At 30.8% G+C, this 20,361-nt stretch overlaps 1 protein-coding gene across 1 annotated transcript in view; it reads left to right on the forward strand.

The window, feature by feature from the left end:
• Positions 1–20,361, forward strand: part of Kpc1 (Kip1 ubiquitination-promoting complex subunit 1) — a 150,790-nt gene that overhangs the window by 48,947 nt on the left and 81,482 nt on the right. The window contains exons 11-15 of the mRNA XM_035366178.2: positions 3,984–4,112; positions 6,159–6,325; positions 7,633–7,735; positions 7,852–7,924; positions 14,497–14,558. Of these exons, the coding sequence (XP_035222069.1) occupies positions 3,984–4,112; positions 6,159–6,325; positions 7,633–7,735; positions 7,852–7,924; positions 14,497–14,558 (534 nt within the window). The remainder of the gene's footprint in view (positions 1–3,983; positions 4,113–6,158; positions 6,326–7,632; positions 7,736–7,851; positions 7,925–14,496; positions 14,559–20,361) is intronic.

Raw genomic sequence — 20,361 nt, forward strand, 5'->3', positions numbered from 1 at the left:
GCATGCCATCTTACCAGATTTAAATTGATGATCTATAATCCGGAAAACCCCCTAATCTGGAATTGCCGAAGTCCCGACAAGTCCGGATTGAAGACTTTGTACTGTATTACAGGGGTGGCAACCTGTGGCTTGCGAGGCACATGCGTCTCTTTGAAGGATTATTTGTGGCTCTTGATAAATGTACCTGAGTTGCCATTTCATTTTTGTGTTATTATATTTTAAAAAATTATTATTCTTCTGTATGTGTTTCAAAATGTCTTTTAAATTACTGACAACAAATATGAAAGACTAAGTGCAACGTTGTAACAAATTTCATTTCCATCCAAGTTAACTCTCTCGCATCGAGAGGGCAAAATCTCTGTTCCCCAAACATCAAAAACGCCTGTGTCTATGAATTTCTCTTGGAATGCTTTTTCCTATGACAACTTAAACACTACATTGCTAACAATAAACCTTTTAAGTAAAGCGAGAACTTCTTTGTTGGATGCTTTCACCCTGTGTAAAGTTCCCCCTAGGGACGGGATTGCAACTTCGGGCATCAAAAGTTAAACATTGACAGTAAACAAAGTAATAGAAGGTGCATTAAAATAACAGAACTGCTTTTAGTCGCTTCAAATGAATGATTGACATGTCATTTAACAACACCCGAAAGCAATGAGTAATGTGAAGAGGGAAAGCACTAGGTAGGAAAATATTCAGGCATTTGGTCCAGCCAATGTCTTAATGTGACTCTGATTTTGAATTTGTAAACTTTCAATGCAACGGGCAGTTGACATTGTGCTCTGAAAAAACAATTTGTATCACTCTTGCTACAGATGTAATTTGTAATCTGGAATTTTTGGTAAGTTAATTATAATTTGTTTCGTAGTATGTAACATGTGTTATTATTGTTTTAATAAAACAAAACATGTATTTTCTAAATTTATTTATTTCCAGTTTTTTTTTTTTTTTTTAAATATGACGACAGAGAACGAAAATAAAAAAAACAAATACGAGCAAGAAAATAGAAGTTTTAATAATGAGTGCGACGAGTATTCCTTTTTTATTGACAATAACGGAAAAGCTTTATGTGTTATTTATAATTCTACGGTCAAAAATTATAAAGCTAGTAATTTACGTCAACATTATGAAACCAATCATCTTCAGTTTTCTAATCAGTATCCACCAAATTCCAAATTAAGATCATATAAACTTGCTTCTTTAAAAACCAATTTAAATACACAACGGTCAATTCTGATGATCTTTAGCAATCAAGCTAATAATGTGGCTGAAGCCAGTTTTGTTATTGCCTGGAATATTGCTAGCACAAAATGCCCGTAAGAAGAGGGAGAGTTTATTTAAAAAAAACTTGGAAGATGTACTTAAAGTTTTAGATCCAAATAATACAGCATTGCACAAAGTTGTTTCTCAAATTCCTATCTCGAGACACACAACCAACGACACATAACTGCAATTAATACATCTCTTGAATATAATTTAAAAAATGATTTGAAGAACTTTATTGCATTCAGCTTAGCCCTTGATGAATCGACAGATATCACAGACTTCTGCAATTGGCAATTGTGATACGTTTTGTTTCACCTGACTTCGTTGTTGTTAAAGAAGAATTATTAAATTTAGTAGCACTTCAAGAGTCAACCCGCAGTGTCGATATTAAAACTGCATTAGATTCCATAATGAAAACTTTTGATGTGCCTCTTGATAAACTTGTAAGCTTTGCAACTGATGGAGCTCCGGCAATACTGGGTAAAAAAAATCATTCTTATAGAACTTTTAAGAGATTCAACTCAAATTCCACAATTCATACCGATTCACTGCATAATTCAGCGAGAACATCTTGTTACAAAATATTTAAAATATCCTGATGTTATGAAAACAGTGTTATACATTGTAAATTACATTTGCACCAATGCAAAAAAACATCGACAATTCAAAAATTTCCTTGAAGAATTAAAGGACGAAGAACTTCCAAATGACGTTAATTTCTTTTGACATTAACATTGTTAGATGGTTATCTAGTTACACGTATTAAATAGATTTGTAGATTTGTTTGATCTGATAACTGCATTTCTAAAAGAAAAGGAAATAAGATATTCAGAATTAGATTATGACGAGTGGTTACAATATAAGGTATCTCTCCCCCTTTCCTAGTGTGCTTTCGTGGTGTAGTGGTTCTGTACACTGGGCTGCTATTCCAGAGGTTTGCTGTTCGATTCCCGGCGAAGGCGGTTGCTAATTTTTCGTCTTGCCTGCTTCCAAGAAATACCTAATGCCTCTAGAGTGGCACCCGAACTAAAAGGGTGTTGGATGAGAATTCTCCACACCCAAGATTTGGCAATTGCTTAACCCCAGTTGCCCTTTAAAAAGATTAAGAACAAAATACGAGCAAGAAAATAGAAGTTTTAATAATGAGTGCGATGAGAATTTTTTTTTTTTTTTTAAATAGTGGGAAAGCTTTATATGTTATTTATAATTCTATAATTATATATTATATAAGGTATTTCTCCCGCTTTCCTAGCATACTTTCGTGGTGTAGTGGTTCTGCACACTGGGCCGGTATTATAGAGGTCCACGGTGCGATTCCCGGTCAACCTGCGGTTGCTAATTTTTCATCTTTCCTGCTTCCAAAAAATACCTGTCTCTACAACAAGATATTTTTGACTGACATCATGGAACATTTGCAAAGACTGAATTTACAACTGCAGGAGAAAGATAAAATAATATGTGGCCTCTCACAGTGTATTTTAGTTTTCAAACTAAATTACAACTTTTTCAAAAGGGCATTAAATATAAAGCATTTTGTCATTTTCCTCAAATTAAAAAAAATTGTTCCAATATTAAACAAGAAAAACTCAACGAGTGTATAAAAAAGCTAAAAGGAATATTGACGGAATTCCAAAATAGGTTTCAAGACTTGAAATATTTTAATTCATTTCTTGATTTTTTTTTTGAATCCATTTTAAATTAACATAATTCAAGTTGAGTTTTCCATTTCCAATATGATTATGACCCAAAAAACATCTGGAGAATTAAAATTAATAGAGATGCAAGAAGATCAAGCTCTACAATTAAAATATAAATCGACGCCGATTACTGAATTTTGGAAACTTGCACCAGAATCGAAGTATCCGGAATTAAAAAAGGCTTCTTGTCGAATTATTTCAATATTCGGAACAACGTACTTATGTGAATCATTTTATTCCACTTTAAAATTCGTAAAATCCAAACACGATCAGTATTAACTAACCAGCATCTCAAAGAATTACTGAGAAGTGCTGTCACCAATTGTTCACCAAATTTTAAAGGATTATCAAGAGAAGTAAAATAAATTTGTTTAATTTATAATATTTTAATTCAATACACATATTTTGTACTTTTATTTATATGTTTTCAATAAATATAATTTTGCAAAAAAATGTTTTTAATACCTTTTTTGCATACTTTTTAAATACGTATTTAATTGCGGCTAGCGAAAAATTTCAAATTTAGACAAATGGCTCGGACTATCAAGGAGTTTGGCCAGCCCTGGTATATTACATCTTTTATAGTTCAGCATTGAAATTAAAATCAGAATCCAGATAAAATTGATTAAAATTAAAATATGTAATGAATTGGAAGTATTTCTTGAAATCTCTTTAAAATTGTAATGAATATTTTTCTTATCTATATTTTTAAACATAGAAATTTTACATTTAATAGTTTTGGTTCATTAGTAGCTGAGTGGCTAAAGCTGTGGAGTCAGTAAATTAGCTAAACTTTATTCTTCTCAATTCAACGAGTTTGCTGCATTCAGTTTTTGTGGTTTTTTTTCTTTGTTTAATTTGAATATGAATAAATTTCCCATAAAAAGGCACATCTTGTAAGGCAGATAGCCTTTGCTTGCTTCTCAAGGCTTTCTACCTTGGGAGAGAAATGATCAAATAAATAAGTATTTAATAATTTAAATTTTTTTTTTTTTTTTTTTTTTTTTTTTTTTTTTTCAGGCAAATGCATTTCTCACTGAAGGTTGCCTTCTTCCATTTTTATTTGATTTGTACAACAAAGATCAAGGATGTATGGATTCTAAATCTAGGATAACATCTATTTTAGAAATTATGTGGTCTCTTATGGAGGTAAGAATTTTCTTTTCTTCTCCTGAACCTATCATAAAAAATAACTTCAGAATTTATAGTTAAAGCTTGAGTTTTCTGTTATAAAGAAAACAGCTATTTCTGAAGTGTCAAGTGTCTTGAAGAAAATTTGAAATGTAAAGTGGTTGGAAAGTAATGTTGTTTATTTTAGTCAAATTAAAACAAATAATTTTATAGTTTAATTTTAAGTCAGTAATGGAATCAGTGTCATCGTCTATGATTTCTGTGACCTAGTAGGCAAATTTTCAGTTCAGAATTTGGGGGCCAGTTTTATTTTTCTGAAAAGCTTAGTAATTTTATTTTTGACCTAACAGATTTTGAAATTATTTCCCCTCAAGAAATATTGCACTGACCTGAATAAATGATAATCACATGTCAATCAAGTAAGGTAGGTGAGGTAATACCTCCCTTCCATATTCTTTGATTTTATCCAGAGTCTTTCATGTAGAGTGTGGTCTTGCATTATCATGCTGTAGAATGACTTCTTTTCTGTTAACAAGAGTTAGATACTTTTCAGTCAAAGCTTAGTTACTCAATCTAAATGTTGGCAATAAATGTCTGCAATTGTTGTGTGGCCTGGTTCTAGCATTTCAAAATGGATTATGCCCCAAATATTAACAAACAATACTACCTTTCTATGTAATTAAGATACAACAGTACCTTTCTAGGTTATAAGCTTGACACTGGAGTAGTTCGTATGGTTTAATTGGGAAAGAGCCATTGTTTTTTCTGTTTGGAATTGTCATAAAGGATTCATTTCTCATCTTTAGTCACTACACAATCAAGAATGAGTTTAGGTTAGGTTGTTGTAACGAAAAGTTACAGGTGCTTAACAATTAGCATTTTTTTTCCTGATAGTGTGCGTGGAACTCATAAAATCTGCTGCAAGCATTCCTGAATTGTCAACAAATACGGACGAAGTTTATTCAATAACATTTTGGTTATTTAACAGGGATTTCCTTCCACTTTTGCCTGTAAAATATCATTATGAAGAAATGCTCATCTTGCTGAACAAGATGAGTTGCAAAGATCAAAATTACCTGAGGTAAACCGAACAAACAACTTCTGGTATATACGGACATCTGACACTGGCTGGATAAAAATAACAAATGTTTTTTATGGCTTTAATTGCATCATTACCTTTCAAAACAGGAATAACATACAATGTCAAAAGGGCAACTGGTTTGTTTTTGGGCTTGACTTTTCAAACATGGGCCTTAAAATAATGAAATTAATCTATCTATCTATCTCTCTCTATATAAAAGTCACTTACAAAAATATTTTTCGGAACTTGTTCAATCTTTTGATTACTATTAAACATATGCTAATTATATGTAAATACAACATTATTTTCTAGTACCCCCTTACACTGGGTGCCAAACAAGGCGGTATTGCATAAATTTAACTAAAAGCTTTGGATCACATTATACTTTATTTGCCAATATTTGAGCTAATATTTGCAAAGTTAAGCAAATAACTGAATATTTCTGAATTTTACAAGGTTTTTTTTTTTTTTTTTTTTTTTTTTTTTTTTAAAATTATTGCAGCCTTAGTAACTGAAAGTTAAAATACACATCTTATTTTAAATAACTTAAGTTTTATTTTTGCTACATATGGGAATGGATTTGCTCTTATTATGTAATTGCTGAATCTGTGTAAAACTTAGCTTGTTACAAATATATGTAATTTGGATCATTTCATATTATGCACTCTTTATTTAATTAGTGCTAAGAATCCTCTTTTTCATATACTATGCTAAAGCAGCAACCTGCTTAGAGGCCTTCTCATGACAAATGGACTGTGGGTGATCAAATGGACTGTGGGTGACAAATGGACTGTGGGTATTGCCAGCCATTTCATGGGAATTTGTGAAGAGCTGTGGGTAGAATTGTTGCTTTAATGTGATCCATTAATAAGAATATTCTTGAAAAGCACCATAATTTGTAAATAAGAATATGTAATTCTGCTGTCTTAAATAAGTGTGTTTTTTGTATTCAGTGTTGTAATCTTGGTGTATTTTTTTCATAGCCTCATGAACTGCATCAGTGTTTGGAATTCATAGTTGTTGCTCTTTTAACTGGCTATCGATTTGCCCCAGCTACGCCAGAATTCCATGAGCAGAAAAAATATTTACTTTTGACCTTAGCTCTACTTCAGCATACTCCTACCAAACATTTTTTATTACAGAATGTTTTATATCCTTTGAAAAACTTTTTCAGTATTATAGTATTAGTTTTATATAGTATAGTATTAGTTTATTATAGTATAGTATTTCAGTATTAGTTTTATATTTACCATAACTTGTATAAACAGAAATTATAACTTGTTAATAACACTATGTTTTTAGTATTACATGCTTTCTGAGCAGAAAATTTTTTAAAATGAAAATATTTTATTTTTTAGTATTTTCCTAATTATTTAATTTTTGTGAAGTAAAATGATTTTTTTAGATATTTTTTCATCTAATAAAATAAGTTTTCCTTATATTGTAACTTAAATGAGGAAAATGTTCATTTTCTGACATAAATATCATGTTACATGTAGTGTAACATGTAACATACTTTGCGCATTGCCATGTAAATTCATTCTGAAAAAGGCTGCTAAATTTTGACAAAATCAAAACGCATTCAGATTTTAGTTATTGTTCTTTGATTAAAAATAAATGAATAAATAATAAATAGGAGTTTGCTATAAAAGTACTTATGCATAAAATAGTTGATTATTAATTTTAAATTTAAGAAAAGAAAGGGAATTTCAAAAACATTGTATGAAATATAATAAAAATTTGAATTGAAAATTGAAGTTTTGTGGTTAATATTTTTTTTTTTTCATTTTGAAGTTTCAAATATACATTTACTCTTTTCTTAAATAATTTAATTAGTTTCATTTAATGCTTTTTTAAAGACATCCTTAAATTTAGAAAGGCTTTTAGTCTTTGAAAGGGGATGGGTATTATGAAGTATGAGTTTTTATAAATTTATAGACCTTTTATTCTGTTTGTAAAACATATGTGAAATGCACGTGACATTTGTGATCAATAAAATGCGTTTAAATTGCAAACTGTTTAAAAAATGTTCAATTTCCATTTATTGAAGCATTGTTAACATAATTTATAATTGTTAAAGTATATATGGTATCTTTGATTAATTGGTGCCTATGGTAGGTAGTCCTTCCCCTTCAACTAAAATAATCTTTTCTTTATTTAAATTCAAAAAATAGGTTGTTAGAATGAGATTTTCAACATAGAGCGTATGTTTGATGTCGGATTCTTTTCATCAAAGCCAGAAATGTGTTCAACCCTTAGAAACAAGAAATAATACAGTTATATTTATAAGCAAATAATTTAAATGTACACATAATATGTGTGTTATGTTAATATATGCAATGAGTTAATTTTTTAATGTAAGCACTTCATATTTATGCTCTTGAAATGTTTAGTAGTTTTTTTTTTGTCCCATTTTCACTTTTTGTTTCTCAGTGTTTTTTCTTTGACTTTAATTACATTTGATAAAATAAAGTTTCCAGTATTTTTAGAAGTGAAACCTCTAGACAATACTGGATTAGCAGAAGTTGTTCCTGAAGTTTGGCTTGATTTCAAGCAGGAAGTAAAGTTTTGGACATAGTTTATTTAAAAATACTTGAATTTTTAATTCATACTTGAATTTTTAATTCATTTAAGTTGTTTTCATTTAATAATTTTGTTTGAATTTTGTACCTTCAGATGAATGAGCCCGATTTGTTTCGTAAAGCTTGCTATCAGAAATCTTGCACTCATCTGAAATTGGTTGTTAAAGGTTTGAATCATTTAATATTCTTGTTTACATGCTTCTATTATTTAAAAATAATAATAATAAAAAGATGACTGCAGCAATGTAATAGAATTAATGTTTACAACTTTTGAGGGTTGGCAGTGCTTTACAGCAATGTTTACAGTAATTACTCTGCATCCACCAACAGTAATACATGGCTGGTTGAAGGAGTGATTGGCTTTCAGTTTCTAAGGTGCTAGGTATATTTTGGCGACAGCAAGATGTCTAGTATGTTCTATTGGCAATAATACAAGTAAATTACTTCATCCATTCTGTCAGACAAGTAAATTATTGTTGACAGAAGCAGTTTTGAGAAATTATTGTAAACATTGCTATGAAGAAGCACTTGCCAATCAAGGATGATACAAGGAAATAATTCATGTCTTATTTCTTGTGTTTGTGCTTCAATGTCTCACTTGCACTCATTTGTTTGTATACTCATTTGTTTGTCATAGAATTTGTTTTGTACTGTACCACTTTTAAAGTTGTAACTATCAATTCTGTGACATCCTGTATATACAAATTATTGTACCATGTGTGTTTGTGTGTTTTCACCATAACATTGAAAACTTACACATTAGTTGATTACAAGATAGTATGGATTGTCCAGTGTTCTGTCTAACAAAAGGCTCTGAACATTATTTTGTAATGATAAACAAGATATATATAGATAAAGGAGATAAAAAAAGGAATAATTTATTAGACTTTGTCTATTATAAAATATGGTCTAAGACAGTGGTCTCAAACTCAAATTGCATGTGGGCCGAATACCTGATCTGAAAACAGCTGATGAGCTAAAATTTTTTTTTAAACGAAAATGAAAAATTTTATTTAACAAAATAAAGAATATTTTAAATAAATTTTAAATCTCATTTACTAAATATTTATCAAAAGCTAAACAATAATATCGCAAAGGAAAAAATTCAAATTTATTTTCTGTTTAAAATACAAAGTTTGACACATGCAAGACATTTTTGTTGGTTACATTTTGTAATTGAAATATATTGACAGTTTAATTTACTTTATTAGTAAATTCTTAGACTGACATTTCTTTCAAGTAATTCTGGCATGTTTAATGAGTCATTAAATAACTTACTTGAACTAAAAATAAATAAATTATGAAAAATTCATTTCAGAGAAAATTTACCAATTATCGCAAAACTTGAAAATAAATAATAGCAACCGAGTCTGTTTCTCTTATTTATTTTCTTCAATGTATAAATAAAAATGCATATTTTTGCATGTTGGGCAAGGTAATAGATAATATTCCCTACGTATCTTTACCATCAATCATTTTAAATAACTTCATTGATTTAAAGTTAGCTCATCCATTATTTTACAAGTCACTACCAACTGCATTTTATTTGGTGTAAATGTATTTCTGCATCTAATGACAGGAGAGATTAGAAGAGCTCAAATCTTCCATTTGTGCTAAATTTGAGGTTAGGCTTGATAACTTCAGGTATTACAAACTTTGAGTCAGCAGAAACCGATCCAGTATATGTAAGTAATTTGAATGCAAATACAGATGAGTTAGTAAGTTCTTTCTCGGAGTTGGAAAAATTTCAGAGTGTAGAACCTTTAACAGATGAAGAAAAATTCTATGAAGAACATTTTGAAAGTTCTCATTTTAGAGACAAAAGAGGCCATTATTCGTTTGCATTGCTATTCAAATATTATAGAAATATTTTTGGTGATTCCCATGAAATGATGCACAGAAGATTTCAATATTTAAAAAAGAGACATTCATGCCAGAAATTAACAACCAATGCATTTAATTTATGAAAAAATATTTTTCACCAGGACATAAAGAATTGTTGTCAAATGTAGATCATGAATTAGAGAATAAACACTATTATATCTCGTATCTCTTCATATTGAAGGAATCTAGCTTAACAACAAAACTGAGAATAGTTTTTGATGTGACTGTTAAAACAACCCCAGTTGTTCCTTTAAATGGTACATTAATAATAGGCTGAAAAACACAAGATGATTTAATATGTATTTTACTAAGATTTAGACTTCATAACTTTGCAATATCTGATATATGAATAATGCGTAGACAGATAAAAATTTATGATAAAGATTGAGACTTTCAGAGAATTTTATGGAGAGATAGCCAAGATAAAGAAATACAAGTTATTTAAACACTGTCACATATGGAACTGCAGCCTTTCTATGTCTTACAACCGAAGCTTTAAATCAGTTAGTGATTGATGGAGGATTGAACATTCTGATGGTAAAGAAAGTAGTTTTAAGAGACTTTTTGCATTGTTGATGTACTTCCTGGTGTTAAAGAAATTCCGGAAGGCATTGCGTTAATAGATGAATTGCAGAAAATGCTAAAAAAGAGTGGCTTTGAGCTCTTTAAATGGTCAATAAGTGAATCATTATTGTTAAAAAATGCTGGCTTAGCAAACATGGGTAATGGCATTATTCATCATGTAGTAGAAAGTAAAACAATTAAACAACTGTGACATTAATGTAAAATTTGTGACAGCTAGAATTCTGTAGCTTTTCTGAAAAATATCATGATTCCAAAACTGGAATTATGGGGAGCAGTGTTATTGGCATGCTTGATTCAAGGTGTTAGAGCTGCATTAGGCATAAAATTTGATTCAGTACATCTACAGAGTTGTTCACAAAATCAAATCCTGTTGGAATGGCTAAGGTTGGATCCTAAAAGGGGGCAAGTATTCGTTTTCAGAGGAACTGTTTCAGACAGAGTTTTCAGAGCTAGAGTCTTGTTGACAGAAAAGAAAGTCAGGCTGGTTGTCCTTCATGTGGGTTATTTCCTGTAGAACTACTGTCTCATGAACTGTGGTGAAAGGGGCTTGCTGGGTTAAAGTGCAGTGAGGTTCGCTTGCCTAAACAAATTCATATATAAAGGCATGTAAAATAGTATAATTTGTAGTTTCTGAAACTGTACAGGAACTTATTGTTATATCAAAGATATCCTCATTTTCAAAGTTACAATGCATATTTACTCATATATTAAGTTTCATATCAAATTCAAAGGTAACACATTTAGAAAGAAATATATCCTTTGTATCTGGTAATCAAAATCAAGCTGAAAACACTCTGTATTATTAAAATAGTACTAATTAATTCAAATAATAGTAGATTAAACTTCAGTAAAGAAGTTCAGTGTTTGAAGATGGGAAAAGATATACATATAAACAGCAGTCTTTTTAGTTTCTGTCCATTTCTAGATGATAGCAAAGTGTTATGAGTAGGAGGAAGACTGAGAAATGTGCAGCTATTGGAGAATGTACTTTTAAAGCACAATCTGACAGAAATCATCATTAAACACTTCCATGGCAAATATCTGCATGTAGTACCATTCCTTTTCTTAGCTGCTAGATCTGTTATTCTAAAATTAGCAAGAACTTGTATTTATGAGTTGCAAACCTAGAGCTCAGACTACAAGTTAAGTAATGGCTGATCTACCAGTACCCATAGTAACACAATCATTTAATCAAGTTGGAGTAGATTTTTCAGAACCATTCCTGATCAAACATCATACATGACATGGACAAAAATCATTTAAATCTTACATGTGTTTATCTGTGTGCTTTGCTATTAAAACAATATACTTGAACTGGTAGAAGATCTGTCAAGAAAAGCATTTTTAAGTGCATGGAAACGATTTGTTTCAAGAAGAGGGAAACCAATTGAGATTTACATCAACTGTAGAAAGATGCAGAGAACAATTTTTTTTTTGTCCCTGTGGAAGGAAAAATAAAGAAATTCATGAATTTTTATCTGTAGAGGAAATAAAATGGATATTTAATTGTCCTTTATCTTTCATTTTGGTGAACTGTGGGAATCAGCTGTAAAGTCAATGAAATTTCATCTTGATAGAACTGTTGGTGATACTGTGTCGAATATATCGTGAAACTTTGGTAGCGCAAGTTGAGACATGTCTCAACTCTATAGGTTCACCACTTAAATGGTGGTTAAGGAGAATAATTGTTGTTCATCCAGGCTCAGATCATATAGTTGTTCAGAAGCGAATGGCATTTTCCAAGAGAGAAGAGAATAGCATAAGAAGAGGATTCAAACCTTGGGATTTACAGTATATTTGGAAATTTTGCAGTGCGTGATTTATTGGAGAGAGACTGGGAGAGAACAGTATATTAATCTGTTTCAAATCTTGCTTAACAAAATGTATCCATGTCTTGTATGAGGTGGGAACTGGTAATGCAAAGTAGATTTTTTACAAGAATGTCAAATGATTTCAAATTGTTTTTATGTTATTCACTTCTCTAAGATCCATTGGAAGGCAAGGATTACACTAAAAAAAAAAAAAAAAAAAAGTTCTGCAGTTCTGCTAAGTATGTAAGAGAAATTTCAGTGGACTTATTGCAAGCTTTTGTCAATGAACCAAATGTTAAATATGGGAAATTTACTACCAGCAGATTAGCAATTTTTTTAACTGCCCGAACATGCCTATTCCTAGTGAAATATCAGGAATTCATAGCCTATCACATAAATGCAATACCTCACACATTTATGTAGCCTCAAAGGAAGTTATAGAGGCTTGAGTAGGAGCATATATAGCACATCTTGTATTACCCATAATTTACTACAACAGAATACTTTGAATTAGTTCTAAGTTATCTGCAGAGACAGGATTATGACAGTTATTGCAATTGATTACAAAATTTCTTTCATAATAAATAAAAGAAGTCTATGACAGAGGGATGAATAAATTATAACTGTAATATAGTATAGGAATTTGCAGTTGAATCTGAAAATATGAAAACATTTCAGATTGATCTCAGTAGTGATTTGCCTAATAATTTATCATTCTACAAAATCATTGTGAGGCTATGAGCATAGAGAAACATAGTTTCAATGCATCATTTTTGTCACTGACTGTGGGAGAGTGAAGGATAACTCTTTACAATGGGGTGCATGCAGAAAAGGAAAATCTTTTGAAAGGACTTGTAATAATTGATACAGCAACATTGGTAAGGACTGCTAGTGTCTTTAAAAGCATGAGCAATGTGAGGAAATAAAGCAAGTCCAGTAGATATTGTTGTTCTTTTACGTGGAAGACTTTCCAGTGACAAAATCTCATTTTTTTTAGCTATAGTACTGTCGTCTCATGATGCTGTTAAACATGTAGCTATATTTCTGACTCGCTGTGTTTGAAAAAATGTTTTTCTATTTGTTAGTTTTTCCATATGCATAAATATAAGTATATATGAAATATGTACTGTGTGAAAATAAATACACCTGTTTTTTAAATCAGCATTGGTAGCTGCAATTAGCTCTTGACTTCTGACCTCTTTTATTTCTTGCAAGATAAAAAAAGTATTTGATGGGAAAAAATTTTTAAAAACAATAAACCTGTAATTATTAATGCTATACTTATTGAAATAATATATTTAAATGTTAAAAAGTATTTCCTATTGTAAAAACTATTAAAAATGACAATTATAATATCTGTACTTAAAAACATCTTTGAAACATTCTTGATCTAAACCATTTAGTGTTGAAATGCATGCTTTTCTTCACAGCTTTTTTGAAAAAGCCAAAACCACAATTTTAGGAAGTCTCAGATTTTAATATTAGAATACTGAAGCATTTTAAGTAATGAAATTGTCGTTTTCTGGTAGCAGTAGTTTTGATGACTAAATAGGTGTAATCTTCTTTTAAATTAAAAAAATTAGCTTGTTAATAATTTATTTAGTTTTAATAAAAGTGATCTCTTTCAAATCTACTTTATTTTAATGATGTGCAGTATTTCTGAATTTCTAAACGTCTGCAAATAATTGGGTACTTTTTGTTATACACCTGCTACACATTTTGTCAGCTTTTTTTTAATTATAAGTAATTTCTTGATATAAGAATAGTTTATAGATGGCCTGCACACAGCTCTTTTCCATTCTGCATGCACACATATGGTACTTTTCCATTATGCACACATATACTAGCAGGCGCGTAATGAAAAAGTACCAATAACTGCACATACCCTAACATCTCGATTTTAAGATGAAAATACTTATTTAATTCATAATTATTGCATTGAGTATCAAATTAAATGCATCATTTAATTTTTTTGATTGATTGATATGTCACATTTTATTAATCTTTCCAAAAATTTATAGTGTCAGAGACCTTATATATTACTTAAAAGGGTGGTTTCTGTGGCTGAAAATATAGTGCTTAGAGTTAAAAGGATTTAATCAATACCCAGAATAAAAGTAAGTGTAGAAGTTTTTTGATTTGTCAGTGCGTTGTTATTGGAAAACTGTTAAATATATATAGGTGATTTCGCAGATTACAGTTCTTAAAAAAAAGATACTATTTTCAAAATACATCTCGGTTACTACATTATTACCTGTGAAAATGCAGTGCTACAATTAAAGTCATACTTTGAATACAGAAAATTTTGTTTATAGCCTATATTTAAAACATTAATATTGTATTTTCTAGTTATTGCACAATTTAAGAAAGAAAAATAAAGAAATGATAATTTTATTTTTTGCTTATATGTATGACATGTATAATATTGTAATAATTGACTGTTATTTAATAATTTGTAGAAGTTGAACTTGTACAACTCGAAATATTGCTGGAACTTTTTGATGCATCAAATGTTTACCAGGTATTATATTCAGTTTTACAAATAGTTTAATTTTAATACATATTTTTCTATATCTTAATGTATTTTCTTTATTTTTCTTTGAAAAAGTAAAATTTTTATAGATGTATGTTTTATTTTTATAAATTGATTTTTAAATTTTTGCTTTCTTTTTTAGTATATTGTTTGTAGAATTATTTTAAAACATAAGATTTGAAAGTACATAGTATACATACATGCATGTTAAACATGTACATGCATATACAGTCAAAAGTCGTTAATCCGGACTTGTCGGGACTTCGGCGATTCCGGATTATCGATTTTTCCGGATTATAGATCATCAGTTTAAATCTGGTAAAATGGCATGCAGAAATTATAAAATTAAAAATATGAAACCGTAATTTACGAAATAAAGAACAATTATGATCTAAAGGGTATTAAAATTTACAAAAAAAAAAAAAAAAAAAAAAAAAAAAGCTTAATATTTATTTGTTTACTTTATTAAACATTTCTTTCAATGTAAGTTGTTTAAGTTGCTTCGTTTTTTATGTTATAATACATTCTCTTTAATTCTATAAACAGACATAATTTCTCGTTCAGTTACAAAGTTCCGCTGTTCAAGTCCTATAATTGCTGTGTCGAGAATACCGACTAATTTGTCAATCGAAATTTTTTCGTTTTCAATAACCTCTGTTACTTTCTTCGCTATCGGAAGCGAATTATAATGACGAGGCATTTGATTTAAATCATATCAAAGACCAGATGAAATACTACATTGAGTAAGCAATTATAAGCCAAATAAAATAAAAACATCTGCCCTTAAGATAAGGATAGTGCTGACAGATCAACTTCCAATTCAATGCACACTGCTGCCGCGTTAAAGATAAACAAAGTTTAGATAAACAAACGTTAAAGTTTAGATAAACAAACGTTAAAGTTTAGATAAATAAAGGATATGGCCTTTATCCATTTTTTGCAGCAATACCACTTTTTGTTTAATGGACTCCGAAAGATACTTTCGCTTTGTATATCCTTTACATATTAGTAAATATATATCGGAAATTCTATTTGACATAATCGAAAGTTCAAGCTTACTTTTATAAAATTGCTCTAACAGTCTGCAAAAAATAATAATCCGGATCCAATTCGAAGATTAAGGAACAACGCAATCTGCAACATTAACTGAAATAGATAATTAGATAATTTTAGCTTAGCTTATCCCGTCCGTTATACATTAAACGCGCATTCGTAAACGTATTTTGCGCACGCGCACACGCAAATTCGCAGCGGTAAAGGTCTTACGCGCATGCGTCAACGCGACGCATGCGCAGAAAATTTGTAGCTTTGAGGTCCGGATTATAGATCATTCCGGATTATGGGTGTCCGAATTAACGACTTTTGACTGTATATGCTTTGGAATCCATCATTTACTTCATAGATCAGGGATCTTATGCATTGTCAAAAACTAGAATAGTTTAAAATACAAGTTGAAAATTCTTTTTATTGTTTTGTTTACAGATGTAGTTTGCATCAGAAAATGTAAATAATGCTTTAGATATCATGTCGACACAGGCTTCTTTACTACAGCTGCAGAGTTCTGAAATTGTTTCCATAGCACAGAGACTGTAAATATTCACACATCTTACTGCTTTCATGATTGTTTGCCCTGCTTCTAAATAGCTGATTTGCCACTTCAGAGATTCCAAAATTATCTTCAATGCATGATGTAATGGATTTCTCAGAAACTGGGAGCTATTATTTTATGAATTTGTGTGGAATGATTCATAACATTTAACACATAAAAATAATGAAAAAATTAAGAGCACTGCAAATGAGACTTATGAATTTAATATGAAATGTGATCTGCCATGAATTATACATGCATATTACAATATGTTTTCATGCTGACAATAGCGTTGTTAACTACAATTTGGGGAATTATATTCCACTTCTGCAGCAGTGTGGTCATCAGGGCATTTATGTGTCTAGGAGAAGGATGTCTTCATGCAACTGCTTTTCCAAGGTAGTCCAATAAGTTCTCTATCAGTTTAAAATCAACTGACCATGGTATTTGCTCATTGTCTTGAATTGTACACACATATTACAATACATTTTCATGGTAGCAACAGCATTGTTAACTACAGTTTGGAGAATTAAGTTCTGCTTCTGCAGCAGTGTGGTCTTCAGGGCATTTATGTCTGTAGGAGGAGGATGTCTCCATGTAACTGCTTTTCCTAGGTAGTCCAATAAGTTCTCAATTAGTTTAAAATCAGGAGCTGTCAGTTTAAAAATCAGCTGACCATGGTATTTGCAGTATCTGCACTTTCAAAGAATTTTAGCAATGAAATTTGTTTGATGTGCACGAGAATTATCATCTATAAATAAAATGTCACATTTATATGCTTACTCATACCTAAGACTTTTTAAAAGTCTTACGTAAGATTATAAAATATTATCCCAATATCTCTGGCTGGTCACAGATGCTGTTGAAAAACATGTAGGGGGCATATGTCCATTCATCGTTGTTCCCTATATCATCACATCTGCATTAAAATGGCAACCTTCCATAATGTTCGAAGGAGGATTTTGTGCTTCTGACTTCCTTCAACTGTAAACACATTTAGAATTGGATGGTAAACTAAACCTCAAATCATCAGTAAAGGGAGCTTGGGACCGTTGGTATTCACTCTCGTGCTGATACTCTTTGCAGTAATTAAATCAATCCCTCTTTTGTTGTGAATACAGTGAAATACATACCCTTGGATCCCTGGCATAAAAGTCTTTTTCATTAAACGTTCAGTATACAGTTTATAACAGTATAACAGTTTTAGAGGCAGCTGCAAGCTCTGAACTTAATTAGCAAGCAGTAGCCTTGTTGTTACGATGGGCAGGTTTTGCCTGATACTGATCCTGAGAAGTAAATGTTTTTCATTTATGACAATGCCCAGACTTCTTTACTACAGCTGCAGAGTTGTGAAATTGTTTTCATAGCACAGAGACTCTCTAAATATTCACACATCTCACTGCTTCCATGATTGTTTGCCCTGCTTCTAAATGGCTCATGATTTGCCACTTCAGAGATTCTTCCATGTGATAGTTTGGAGCCACAACAAACTGTGTTGAGTCCTTACAGAATGATGTCAGATGCTATACAGTCAAAAGTCATTAATCCGGACTCGTCGGGACTTCGGCGATTCCGGATTATCGATTTTTCCGGATTATAGATCATCAGTTTAAATCTCGTAAGATGGCATGCAGAAATTCTAAAATTAAAAATATTAAACCGTAATTTATGAAATAAAGAACAATTATGATCTAAAGGGTATCAAAATTTACAAAAAAAAAAAAAAAAAAAAAAAAAAAAAAAAAAAAAGCTTAATATTTATTTGTTTACTTTATTAAACATTTCTTTCAATGTAAGTTGTTTAAGTTGCTTTGTTTTATGTGATAATGCTTTCTCTTTAATTCTATAAACAGACATAATTTCTTGTTCAGTTACAAAGTTCCGCTGTTCAAGTCCCGTTAATTGCTGTGCCGAGAATACCGACTAACTTGTCAATCGAAATTTTTTCGTTTTCACTAACCTCTCTGTCACATTCTTCATGTCTTTATCCATTTTTTGGAGCAATTCCACTTTTTGTTTCATGGACATCGAAACATACTTTCGTTTTGTACGATCTTTTGGGAGCTCCAGAATCGGAAATTCTTTTTGACGTAATCAAAAGTTCAAGTTTACTTTTATAGTATTGCTCTTACAGTCTGCAAAAAATAATAAGCCGGATCCAATTCGAAGATTAAGGAACAACGCAATCATCAACATTAACTGAAATAGATAATTTTAGCTTATACCGTCCGTTATACATAAAACGTGCACGCATATGCACAGTCGTAAAAGGTCTGACGCGCATGCGTAAACGCCTATGCGTATGTATCAACGGGGCGCATGCGCAGAAAGTTTTTAGCTTTGAGGTTCGGATTATAGATCATTCCGGATTATGGGTGTCCGAATTAACGATTTTTGACTGTATTATTAAACTTCACTCAGATATTAACTTTGAGCAAAGCTCTCATTCACCATCAGATGACATGATACCTTGGTTTACGTATCAGAAAAACTATTTGAACACTTTTGATTGAATAATGCTGAACAGGCTTGTCTTTTACACATTTCCTGCAAAATTGTATTATATTAACTGAGTGTTTCATGGAATATCATTATTTTTGATATGTAAATATGAATTTGGACATGAGTTTAGTATATTACATATGCATACACACACACACACATATATATAACAAATATTCTATCATTCGTATAAAGCTAATTTAAAGCAAATGTAAATTTAAATTAAAAATTAAGAAAATTTAATTGTTGCTGTGAACTAATTTGCAAAATCATTCAAAGTCAGAGAGCATATGTAAATTAAGGGCAAGTATCTAAAACCATGAAAAAATATATAATCCAAAAAAGTTTTATCCTAAAAAATTTTAAAGAATTTTTAAGACTAAATTAATTTGCATAAAGTGAATAATTGTTGAGCAGGCAGGAGACACATCTTTTCAAGGGGAAGTTGCCTCCAAGCCGAATTCTTCAATTACTCAATTCGTGTTTCGTCATCCATCTAGGCATGGGTATAGTAATATTCAAAACCAAATGTAGTGAATTGCTTAAATATATACAGTCAAAAGTCGTTAATTCGGACACCCATAATCCGGAATGATCTATAATCCGGACCTCAAAGCTACAAAGTTTCTGCGCATGCGTCGTGTTGACGCGTAAGACCTTTACGGCTTCGCATAGGCGTGTGCACATGCGCATAATACGTTTATGCATACACGTTTAATGTATAATGGATGGTATAAGCTAAAATTATCTAATTATCTATTTCAGTTAATGTTGCAGATTGCGTTGTTCCTTAATCTGTGAATTGGATCCAGCTTATTATTTTTTGCAGACTGTTAAAGCAATTTTATAAAAGTAAGCTTGAACTTTCGATTATGTCAAAAAGAATTTCTGATGCTGGAGCTTCGAAAGTATCTACAAAGTGAAAGTATATTTCGATGTCCATCAAACAAAAAGTGGAACTGCTGCGAAAAATGGATAAAGGCATATCCTTTGTTTATATAACCATTCTAGAATTTGTTCATCAATTTCACGCTGCTCTGCAGCAGGGCGGGCGGGAAACGTCGCGTCGCACAATGAGTTGGAAGTTGATATGTCAGCACTATCCTTATCTTCAGGGCAGATGTTTTTATTTTATTTGGCTTATAATTCCTTACTAAATGTAATATTTCATTTCGATGTACTCCGTCTTTGATATGATTTAAATCAAATTCCTCGTCATTATAATTCGCTTCCGATAGTAAAGAAAGTGACACAGAGGTTATTGAAAACGAAAAAATTTTCAATTGACGAATTAGTCGGCATTCTCGACACAGCAATTATCGGACTTAAACAGCGGAACTTTGTAACTGAACAAGAAATTACGTCTGTTTATAGAATTAAAGAGAAAGTATTGTCACATAAAACGAAGCAACTTAAACAACTTACATTGAAAGAAATGTTTAATAAAGTAAACAAATAAATATTAAGCTTTTTTTTTTTTTGTAAATTTTGATACCCTTTAGATCATAATTGTTCTTTATTTCATAAATTACGGTTTCATATTTTTAATTTTATAATTTCTGCATGCCATCTTACCAGATTTAAACTGATGATCTATAATCCGAAAAAATCGATAATCTGGAATCGCCGAAGTCCCAACGAGTCCGAATTAACGACTTTTGACTGTATGTACTTATATATTAACTTATAGTTGACTTTTGC

The sequence above is a fragment of the Stegodyphus dumicola genome, chromosome 9, assembly GCF_044657685.1.
Source record: "Stegodyphus dumicola isolate Sdum_Otavi_A_Nest chromosome 9, ASM4465768v1".
Lineage (NCBI taxonomy): Eukaryota > Metazoa > Arthropoda > Arachnida > Araneae > Eresidae > Stegodyphus > Stegodyphus dumicola.